We start from the raw sequence: 11,225 nt of genomic DNA, 5'->3' as shown, positions 1-11,225 counted from the left end.
TTATGGCTTTCTTTTTTTTTTTTTTAATTTAATTTATTTATCTGACAAAGAGAGAGAACATACATGTGGGGGGAGGGGCACAGGGAGAGGGAGAAGCAGACTCCCCACTAAGGAGGGAGCCAGTTGTAGGGGCTCCATCCCAGGATCCTGGATTTATGACCTGAGCTGAAGGCAGACGCTTAAACGACTGAGCCGCCCAGGCGCCCCTTCCTTATGATTTTCTTAACAACGTTTTCTTTTCCCTAGCTTACTCTGTTGCAAGAATACAGTACATAATACATATAACATACAAACTATGTGTTGATCAGCTGTTTATATTATTGGTAAAGCTTCTGGTCAAGAGTAGGCTATTAGTAGTTAAGTTTTGGGGAAGTCAGAAGCTATGCATGAATTTTTGAGTGCACGGGGATGGGGTCATCGCCCCTAACCCGTGTGTTGTTCAAAGGTTAACTGTACATGAATAAATGTTTATGTATGTTAAAGGGAGTAGAGCAGAGTCATCACAAACATGGGCTTTGGATCAGAGACACTCGGGTTCACGTCCTGGCTCTAGCACTATTGTGAAAACTTGGGCTAAACTAACTTCAGGTGCTGGTTTCCTCCACCTTAACGTGGGAGCCACAAGAGCACCGACCTCATGGAGTGTGTGTGGATATTCAGTGAGGGAACACATAGGAGTCCTGCCCGTCATAGATACTTGATCAATATTAGCTCTTATCAATTAGCAAACACACATGTTTCTGACCTCCAAAATTTCCAGAACACTTCTTCCCATGTTTTCTTCTGTGTTTGGTTTTATTGCTTCTATAACTTCTCAGATGGCAGTCTCCTTGACTGATTATCTTCTTCTTGTGGCCCAGCAGGACGACAGGACCCCGACTTGGCTTGGGAGCGAGCTGGAGTGAGGTGAGTAACTTTCCTTAAATAGCGGCTGGCAGAAGTCAGTAGAGGACAAACACATCAGGTAAAGTCTGCTTTGGCATTGGTAGCCATCCCGGAGGGAAGCACCAGAGACCTGGCCCCTCGCTGCTTCCTGCTGCCACAGCTGGCTCACATTTGACCCCACAATTTGTTCTCTCCTCCCCAGGGGTGAAGCAACACCTCCTTCTAGCGGGGACGCAGACTCGAGCTGTTGCGAAAACTCTCAGATCCCACTGCTGGCACCATGTCCTCAGAAGCCAGTGAGCTCTGCCCAGGTAGTCAACTTCCACTTCTCTGGATGATTCCTGGAATTGTGGGGATGCCTCCAGCTGCGTTACCCTAAGAGGAATCAGTCCCTTGAAGAGCTTCCTTGAGTCCCTAAGCGGGAGTCAAAGGGAGTCCGCAGGCCAGGGGTCTGTGGGGACACCTCCCTCCTGTCTTCTCAGGGTCATGGCTGAGATGCTCACTTCCGCCCTCCCCCTGCCGCCCATCAAATCCATCAAATGACCCAGAAGTGAGGCCAGGAGAGCCCGCTGGGAGGTGGGGGACAGCAGAGGGGAAAGGAGGGAAGAAAGGGGTCCTGAGGTAGGGCAGGGGGAGGAGGTAGACCAGCAAGCTTGGAGGCTTCTTCTGCCCTCTTGCCCTGTCCAAGCCTCCAGCATGGCTAAGGATGACTGTGGGGCTTCACGGCAGAGGCCGCTCCCTCCAGTTCTCACCCTGCTGCCAGCCTGACTGCTCTGTGATGGTCAGTGGGCCACTGACCTGGACCCCAGTCTGGTCTTTGCCACCTCCCACCTGTGTGACCTGGAGTGCCTTACCTAAGCTTACCTGTAAAATGAGAATATTTCCCTATGTGGTTATGAAGATCAAATATAATGTGTTTATGAGGTTTTGGCCAGGACCTGCTACACAGTATGTCCTCCCTAAGTATTGTTGCTGTCCCCTCTACCTGGAACCTGTTAGTTCCAGATAGAAACCTCCCCTCCCCCAGCATCCCCTGGCCCCCCACGGCTATGTTAGGGCACTTGTCCTGTGTCCCGACTATAAGCACCTGCTTATGAGATACGAAAGCGGGGCAGGAACTGATTCTATTGATCTCAATAACCCTGCCTAGGCCGGCTCTCAGCTATTCCCCGCCACCCCACCCCCCAATCAATAAAGACACATATTTAGCCCTGTAGGTTCCCTCCAGCTAAGCCCTGGTTTCCCTCTCCCTTAGTGGAGCAGGAAAAAGAAAAAAGTAAACAACTTTTCATTTTTTCCTTTCCATCTAGAGAGCAAAATCCTTCTTGAGGATGTCATTGAGTCTTTTCAGAGCACAGTGAGCTTCGAGGAACTGCACTTCCTGCTGACTGACCATGAAGCCTGGGAGAGATTTGTGGCTCAGGCCATGTTGTCCAGGTAACCCCCCGGGGTTGCCCCGGGATGGTCACCCTGGTGTCTGTGGGACAGTATCTTGGGGTTGGGGTTGAGTACGTTCCTTCTCAACAATCCATGAGGAATATGTCTTCCATTACATTCACCGCAGTGAATGGCCTCGGATTGAGACAAGGTGAAACCTGTAGAGTGACCTTGGTCCTTTACCTAAAGCAGACCTGTCTCTGCCTTTGTCTCTTCGTCTGTTCAATTTTGTCATGAGGAAATGAAGATAATGCATGTAAAGGGCTTCGCATAGTGACGGACACGTAGTAGGGTCTCAATTAATTTTAACTTTTTAGAAGATTGCCGAGAAGAGACAGGGGCTAAGGGTCTTCTTCCTAGAGATGAGGGCCAAGCAGGACTTCTGGGACAAGTCGGAAGAACACTGACACCTCAGTCTGTGCCCCTGGGGATTCGGACTAGAGTCTTCCCTAAGGAGTTATATGAACATGCAGGATCCTGCTGACCCATGAGGTGGAGACGCTAGAGTGGAATTGGACCGAGCTGGGTTGGATCCTGACTCTATCTCTGTCCAGCCCTGGGGCTCTCTGGCTCTGTATGTCTTGGAGTCTCAGATCTGTCATTTGTTCAATGGACACAGTAATCCAATCTGATAAGATTGTGGCGAAGGACTTTGTGTGAATTGTGAGGTCAAAGGTGAGGAACCAAGTGCAGCCATCCTGTCCAAAGGCCCAGGAGGCTTGGACCAGGGCCAGAGCTGGTGATCAGGATGGACAAAGGGGTGTGGGGTCTAGGTTGGAGGACTAGGTAGGCTTGGACAGCAGGGCTGGAACTGAGTGAAGCTCTAGAGCACAAAACTTGAGGAGACCAGGGACCTAGCAGAGGTCCTGTGAGAGGGAGAGGGCACATTTCTTCCCTCCCTTCTTTGATTTCCTCACTGCTGGGCATCAGGGTCCATGGGGGGTGTTTCTTCCATACCTTGCTTTGGAGCTGGGGGGGTCGTGACTACCATTTGGAAGCCTCTTCTCTTCTACCTAGAGCAGCCCCAGACCAATAGGAGGCAGTGTGGCTTTGTGACAACTTCCAGCTCCACTGGGGGCAGCTGCCAATTCTGTACTCTTTGGGGGATTCTGAGCCTCAGAAGTCCCCACCAAAGAGGAAAGTGCTTCTTGCTCCAGCTTGCCCAAATGCAGGTCTTTTCCGGCTTAGTGATTCATATAGAAGGTTGTCAAAGTCTCTTGCATCTTTAAGAGATGTCATAAAGCTGCACATGGCCTTGGTGTACCCGCTAAGGTGTGAGTTAAGATGGTGACACCTGTGAGGTCGGGGGTGCTGGGCGGTGGCTCGGGAGTCAGTTTCGTGAACTGGAGAGTCTGAGGGGAACGAGGGTAGTGGGTGTCCTGCTTCTCAGTCAGTTGGGGCAGGGCCTGGTCCCCAGCAGAGGACAGGAGGCTTGGGAGAGAGAGCAGGTCCCAAGCAAAATGATCATTAAGGTCCCTTCTCGCCCTGAGGTTTTGTTTTCTTAAATTCCAAGTACCCAGAGTTAACCAAACTGCAAAGTCTGAGAGCACAATCCCTAAGACTGCCCTTACTTTTGGCACCCACTGCAAATTGGGGGGGCGGTCCCCAAACTACCCTGAGATTGGATGATGCCCTGGAAGCACTCAGAGAGCTCACTCAGAGCTGTCACTCTCAGTCACCCTGTGATACAGGGAAGGATACAGGTTCCCATCAGCCAAAGAGAGAGACACTTGGGGCAGAGTCTGGGAGGGTTTCCAGTGCAAAGCTTGGTTGTCCTTGGGAGGCCTTACTGTCCTGTGTTCAGCGTGTGACAGTGCACGTGGAGCATTGCCTACCAGGGAAGTTCACACTGTGAAAGTAAACAATTATTGTGACACTTACTAATAGGGTAAAGAAGACTTAATTCCTGCCCTAGGCGTCGAGAGTGATGTCATCGGGGAGAGAGATCGGGCTCACCTCGGAATACAGCGAAGACAGCTAAGGATTTATAGCCAAGGAGCAGGATGGGGGCAGGGCATGGGAAATCTCTAAGAGGAGACATCAAGGTGGGGGATTCTTGCTAACCTGACGCAATAGTGTTCTTCCTGAAGGCAGGCAAGGACTTCTGCATCAAAGGTGGGATTTGATCAGATGTCAAAGGTGATTAGATATCAAGAGTGCGTGGATTCTCACTAAGCTGACCTAACAGGGTTCTTGCTAAGACTGGGCATGACAGGCTGCCAAGGACAGAGCACAGAAGACCGAGGTCAAGGCCTAGTCAAGAGGAGTGTCAGAGAGCCCGAATAACGTTTGGTCAAGGAGAGAGTCTTTTTCAACCCTGTCCTCAGAGTACAGAGTTTTATTGGGGCTCAGTCACCTCCTCCCTGCATGGCTGACTTGTCGTCTTCAGCTCCCCTGGAGGTTAGTTTCTAGTTCCTTTGTAGGTCAGAACTGACAGCACATGACCCAAAGCCCCCCTCGTCTCGTCAGGTTGTCCAGTGAGTGGCCAAAGGCCCAGGCAAAGGAAGACAGTCCTATTGTTCTAGGACCCTTGACATCCTAGGTGGAGACCTAGAGATCACTTCCCAGTCAAGGGCAAAGGGCAGACCTCTCTGTGGGTAAGGTTCATCCTTCAGTACACAGGAAGATTCCCCGAATGAAGGTTTTTCTGCTCCAACCCCACTTCCCTTTGTTCATCTACTGAGTTCCCAGTCTACACACACTGTGGTACTGACTGTGTTGACCTGGGAAGCCATCTTTATCAGATACCCACCATTTAAGTGCATCTTAAGATGAAATGGACTTATTTATTCCCTGACTGTGTGTATGGAACATTAGCAATGTACAGAATGTGTTTAACATTGCAAGAAAAATTCTTTACATTTGTAAAATTCTTTTCCCTTTGATTTGTAGTAAACGTTCTGTGGTTTATGTGGGATAGATCGAATGAAGCCCACTTTACAGATAAGCTTTGCTTTTTTTTTTTTTAAAGATTTTATTTATTTATTTGAGAGAGAGAATGAGACAGAGAGAGAGAGCACGAGATGGGGGAGGGTCAGAGGGAGAAGCAGGCTCCCCGCCGAGCAGGGAGCCCTGTGCGGGACTCGATCCCGGGACTCCAGGATCATGACCTGAGCCGAAGGCAGTCGCTTAACCAACTGAGCCACCCAGGTGCCCCAGATAAGCTTTTCTTAATCACTTGACCTTCACTGTTACAGGGAAGAGGCAGATGTCCTACGTGAAGATCTGAAGGAGCTGGAAAGAGCCATGTATACGGAGGCCGAAGACCAGCTGTTTAGGGAGAGGCTTTTGAGTGAGTTTCCCAAGTTGAAAGTGGAGCTTGAGGAGCGCATAAGAAAGCTCCACGAGCTTGCTGATGAGGTTGACAGGGTTCATAAGAACTGCACCATCTCCAACATAGTAGCCGGCACCACTGGTGCTACATCTGGCCTCCTGTCCATCCTTGGTCTGGGTCTGGCACCTTTCACAGCAGGGACCAGTCTGGTACTCTCAGCCGTTGGAGCGGGGCTGGGAGCAGCATCTGCTGTGGCCCAAGTGTCCACCAGCATCGTGGAATACTCCATCGAATCATCCGCCAAAGCCCAAGCCAGTCACCTGACATCAACTGATTTTGACAAAGGGAAGGTAGTTGCCAAGGTTCTGTGTGATACCATACCCCAAATTGGTTCCGTAGCAGGTAAAAGCGTCCAAGCCCTGCAAAACATTGCAAAGAATGTTCGTGCCATCAAGCTCGCCAAAGTCAAACCTCACCTGGTAGTCAATGCCAGGCGCTTCATGACAGCTCAGAGAGTCTCAGTTCGAAGTGGCAGGCAGGTGCAGAAAGCTTTTGGAGGCACTGCTCTGGCAATGACCAAAGGAGCCCGGATCATGGGTGCAGCCACCGCAGGTCTCTTCCTTGCAATGGATGTGGCCAACCTTGTGAAAGACTCAGAGCACTTGAAAAAGGGGGCAAAGGCCCAGTCAGCTGACGAGATGAGGCAGCAGGCCCGGGAGCTGGAGAACAAGTTGGAGAAGCTCACCAAGATCTATGAAAGCCTGAAGGAGGGCCCGAATCCATGACCCCTGAGCAGGCAGGGAGCAGGGACATGTGTGGGACAAAGACATGGAGGTACCTTATTAGAGGGGAAAAGAGGGCAAAATAAAGAATTTGGATTCGGGTGTTGAGGAGTTTGGTATTTCTATAGCTGAGCCCAGTGAGGGAGGGGTTAATGCAGATGGCGGGGTTGGGCAAAGAGAGGAAGGAACATGGAACCTGGAATAAGGAGGGAGGGGGCTAGAGAGTGAGGGGACTAGACTACAGAGGACACAGGGGACACGAATCAAGAGAGGCGTGGAGGAACAAGCGATGGGAAGGCCAGGAATAGTGAAATTAGAATTGTTGGAATGTGTGAGAAGATGATGGGTTTGATCTGTCATCTTCATACTTAGTTCTGAGCCTTCCTGAAGCTGACAATTGCTACTCTGGGAAGGATTTGACCACCGATCTGAGCAAAGACAAATAGCGTTGTCCACTGTGATGGTGGCAGCCTGGTCGCAAGTGACCCCGACCCGTGGCTCCCAGCCACGTCCCACGAGTGACCAGGCGCCGGCAGCGTGGATGCAATCCCCTTAGATGTCTGTCTCCGCCAGGCACTCTGATGACTTCAGAAGTCCCCACTGTCCCATGTCCAGTTCCCAGCCACCCCCCACTGTCCCTAGACAAAGGGAGACCCAGGAGGTGGGATCCCTGCTCTGAAACACAAGTCATAAGGTCTAGCAGGTGAGCCAAGCCCACGTCCCCCTGGAATGGAGAGACTGGGTGGGGGCGCTGGTTGTGTGTCCCCGTCTGCTGACTCTCCCAGCCTCCACCTGATGATGCTGAGGCGTCTGCCAGACTCCTCCCTCAGCAATGTGAGGGTGACTTTCCCACTGAGGTGGGGTTGCCTTCCCAGTGGGCTGAAATGGCTTATTGACCAAAGATTTTGCCGAGACCCCCGACTCTGGAGCTGTGGTCATCCTGGGTGACTTTTCTTGGGATCCTTGGGGGTCAAGTGGAGCCGTAGTTTATAGTCACTAGATCTTTAGGGTCCCCAAGTGGGGTGGACTCGGCACTTGTCCCTGCAGTCCAAAGATGCCTAATCCTCACCTGACGTGTCTGCAGCCCCATCCTGGTTGCTCCACCGCGGGGCTGTGTTCCTGGAGCCCGTCGATGTCCGGAGGCCATTCTGCATGGGCATTAGACCATCGGGCCGCAGGTCCTATGGACGCTGCATCGCGTTCTGCATCTCACAGTGGTTTCATCGGGTGTCACGCCAAGGGCGTGCTAGGGAAAGGGAGAAGAATCAGGGGGAAGGGAGGCTACAGAAAAAATGACCAAGAGGTAACCAAAGAAGGAGAGGTGGACACAATAGTACTTTAACCACGTGTCAGAGGGCACAATGTCAACGTGGCCTTGAGTTTTGGCTCCTTCCCTGAGTTGCTGGACCAAAGCCACCACCTGTCCCCTCACCTGGCTTTCCCCATCTGCAAATTCAGCCCGAGCTCCCAGCCCACCCACAGGGTGATCATCACAAACCATGGGTGCGGTTCTGATGTCATCATTCCATCACTCTGTCCCTCCCTCACAAGCTGGCGGAGGAGCCTCGATGCCCCGGGGACATTTGCCCGGATGGAAGGGTCAGGGTGGCTTCCGTGTGCGCAGGGGCAAAGCCCACAGCCGTCCAGCTGCTGCACATCTCACGAGCCGTGGGACCCTTTCCCCGCAGCGTCTCTATCTGTGCAGGGGGCAGGTATCTCCTAGGGCCGCTGTGGGAGCCAGACGGGGCTGCGTGGACGGGGCCCGCACGGCGCCTGGCGCACACTCAGCTCTGTCCACGGCGGCTGCTCTGCTCGGGGCCCACGCGGGCGGGAGGCCTCGCTGGCTGTTTCCATTTGCTGTTTCCTGACGCTAGCCTTCCTAGAAAAGTCCTCCTTTAGAGAGAAAGATCTGTCGTCAAGCAGAAACGAGTGGGGTAGAAAACAGCAGTGTTTCCGGAGCCCTCTCCCGCAAACGTCTACATCCTTGCAAATAGCACTTGGCCACCAAGGGCGGGCCTCCTGGGGCTGTCCCGACATCCGGGACAAGGCTAGAGAGACCTGATTAGATCCAAAGGGGTGGGGGAAGACAGGGACATGGTGTCCCCGGCAGGGATTTCAGCCCCTCCCCCAGGTGCCATGGGAGCAGAGTAGGGCACAGGGACTCTGCCAGGGAGGGTGCTGGGGGGCTTCTGAGAGGAGGTGATGCTCGATTTGGGCTCTGAAGTATGGGCATGATTTTTCCAGGTGGTAGGAGCAGGTGCTCCTGGCAGAAGGATCTGCATCAGCAAATGCCTAGAAGCCATGTGGGTGTGGCACTGAGCGGCTGCAACATGGCAAGTCTGCTGTGAGCACCTGGTGTGTTTGGGGACAGGAACTTGAATAAGGCAGGCATGCGGGGGAGTGAGGTGGGAGGGACAGAGAGGAGGGGGCTGGGAACAAGCCACCGGGGGTCTGCGGCGGGGAGTCATTTGCTGAGGGTCCCACAGTCTATCAGTGGCAGGAAGGGCAGAACAGAGAAGGACCTAGAAGGTCCTTTGAGGAGTCAGGACAGCTGAGAGTGGGTAGGACGACTGGACCGGCCCCGCCCAGGTGTGTGGTTTCATCACAGGCTGCTTTCAGTTTCCCTTTCAGGTCCCAGACGTATTTGGGCCCCGAGGTGTGGTGACTGCACAGACTCATAACCGGGTCCTCACAGCTAAGAACCACTGGATGTGCTTCAGCTCGGTCAGAGGAAGATCCCTGGGTAAGCTGGGAGGGTAGGGGCCCCTGCCCATCTACTCACCCTCCATGCAGCTCTTTAAGGAAAGATCCTGTGTTGTCTCGATTTTGTAGATGAGAGGGAACCTGAAGCTCCAGCCCCAGGTCCCAGGGCTTCCCCCCTCTCCCTGTGCCCCAAAACAGTGGAGAAGGATGGAGGCACTGCCCAGCCCGGGTTCCAGACTGCCTGCGACCTGAGCAGGCCACCCCAGAATGAAGGCTGATGTTGGTGTGCTCATCCCTTTGGGGAATTGGGAGGATGCAGAGCAGGGGAGGAGGGCAGGTGAGTCAGAGCCTCTGGGTACCCCAGGGTGAGGCTGCCAGGCTGACCAGCAAAGGGTTTCTGTTGAGATGCAAAGGCTCACGTTGTCTTTTGAGATACAAGGACTCAGGGTTGTGTTGCCCACAGTGTCTCTGAGTGTCTGCTCAGTGCCAGGCCCTGCAGGGAGACTGAGGGCCTGATAGGGAGTGACTGGCCCAGGGTGCCATGACCGTGACCGTGACCAGGAGACAGAGCAGGGAGATAGAGCAGGGAGATGTCTGGGCTTTGCTCCCTGTCCCCCACCGGGCCCTGTGTTCCACCCACTGTAGGGCAGGAAGTGCAGAGGCAGGCCTGTGTGCCTGCAGCAAGAAGAGAATGGCCAGAAGTGAGAAGGGCCACGCTGTAGCATGGTCCAGGCTTTGAATCTGAAAACACAAAACTGTAGACTGCTGGGGTGGAGGATGAGGAGGGGAGCTTAAAGCTGTGTGTTTCCGCCAGCAGAAGTAAACCTAGAAGGCTTTGGATTGTTAAAGTCACATTTCTCCCCAAACACTTGCGTCACAAAGCCTGGTCTACCCTTCGGCCCTGCCTGCGCCCACCATGGACCGTGACTCTGGGTGAGTCCCTACGCTGGGGATTCTTTGTTCACATATCTTAAGAACTTGCTTTCAGTCTTTTTATGTTGATTCATAGGATTTGTCGTGTTCTGTGTAACTCAGCTTTTGTCTGCTCTAAGTTTGGAGGGTGCTGCCTCCTGGCCTCTGGCTGTAGTCTGACTCTGTTCATGGTGTCCTTTACAATTTTTATTTTTATGTACTTATTTAAGAGTTTATTTATTTATTTGAGAGAGATAGAGAGGAGGAGCAGGGGGAGAGGGAGAAGCAGACTCCCTGCTGAGCAAGGACCCGATGCCGGACTCGATCCCAGGACCCCAAATCATGACCTGAGCCGAAGGCAGCCGCTTTACAAGTGAGCCACCCAGGCGCCCTCCGCTACAATTTTTAATGTTTAAGAGGTCAGATAACTGAACTTTCCTTTTATGGCCTCTGGGATTTGCATCTTGCTTAAAAGATTTCTCCAACTCAAAATTACTATTTAAAAAAATTTTTTTTCCAGGATATTTGCGGCTTTTTCTTTCTAGCTTACATTTAGGTCCTGTTGGGAGTTATTGATTAATTGATTGATTTTGTACAAGCCTTTTGGTTTTTCCTTCTCCTCCTCCCCCCTTCCTCCTCCTATTCTTCTTTTTCTGCTTCTGCTTCTCCTCTGTTTCCCCTTCTCTTTCCCTCCTCCTCCTCCTTCTTCTTTCTCCTCTATCTCTCCTCCTTCTCAAGACATCTCTAACTGGTGCTGGCTACAATCCATAGAAACCCGGCTTTTCTTAAGACTTCAAAGAAGCCTGCAGTGCACTAAGGAAATGACCCCCACCCTTCTCCCCCAAAGTTCCTGGCAGCAGTTAGCAAACAAAAGTGAGGTGAGGGTGGAGGGAGCTGGGCCTGACATCCACACCTGGCCTGGCCACCCTGGGGGAGGGGAGGCTTTGGAAAGTCCTGCTAAGGCTCAGGTACCAGGACCATGTTTTCCTGCAATTTCCTCTTCCTCTTTCTCCTCATATAAAAAATATTATGGCTGGAGTACAGAGACATGAGAAAAAATACATGGAAACTCCCAGAAATCTGATAGAATTGTCCAAAGCACATTAAATCAGGAGGGTAATTCATGTGAAATCTGAGGCATAGTCTTATTTGTTCTCGGCCAGCATGAGCTTTTCATCAAGACAGACAAGAAAACAAGTGGAATTGCTCATCGGTGAGTGAAGCTGGGGAGT

General features: G+C 52.2%; 1 protein-coding gene and 1 long non-coding RNA gene across 2 annotated transcripts; both read left to right on the top strand.

The window, feature by feature from the left end:
• Positions 1–300: 300 nt before the first annotated feature.
• LOC118024612 (apolipoprotein L3-like) lies at positions 301–6,489 on the top strand. Its single transcript, XM_035026563.1, has 4 exons — positions 301–906; positions 1,088–1,196; positions 2,196–2,322; positions 5,520–6,489. Exons 2-4 carry the CDS (start codon positions 1,166–1,168, stop codon positions 6,379–6,381), a joined length of 1,020 nt encoding a protein of 339 aa, XP_034882454.1. The 5' UTR covers positions 301–906; positions 1,088–1,165; the 3' UTR covers positions 6,382–6,489.
• A 2,022-nt stretch (positions 6,490–8,511) lies between these two features.
• On the top strand, positions 8,512–10,632 carry LOC118024613. The gene is made up of 3 exons (XR_004683155.1): positions 8,512–8,733; positions 8,998–9,418; positions 9,899–10,632. It is a non-coding gene; the product is annotated as an uncharacterized LOC118024613 (long non-coding RNA).
• The last annotated feature ends 593 nt before the right edge of the window (positions 10,633–11,225 follow it).

Source organism: Mirounga leonina, unplaced genomic scaffold (genome assembly GCF_011800145.1).
Source record: "Mirounga leonina isolate KUSES-001 unplaced genomic scaffold, KU_Mleo_1.0 Mir_199088, whole genome shotgun sequence".
NCBI classification, from domain to species: domain Eukaryota; kingdom Metazoa; phylum Chordata; class Mammalia; order Carnivora; family Phocidae; genus Mirounga; species Mirounga leonina.
Note: the sequence above shows the minus strand (reverse complement) of the source record. Positions and strands in the feature narration are given on the sequence as shown.

Excerpts from the sequence above, each read along its gene's own strand:
- LOC118024612 (XM_035026563.1), top strand. The coding sequence starts at position 1,166 with ATGTCCTCAGAAGCCAGTGAGCTCTGCCCAG. Across the intron at positions 1,197-2,195 it reads AGCCAGTGAGCTCTGCCCAG|AGAGCAAAATCCTTCTTGAG; the intron begins GTAGTCAACTTC and ends CTTTCCATCTAG. Across the intron at positions 2,323-5,519 it reads GCTCAGGCCATGTTGTCCAG|GGAAGAGGCAGATGTCCTAC; the intron begins GTAACCCCCCGG and ends TCACTGTTACAG.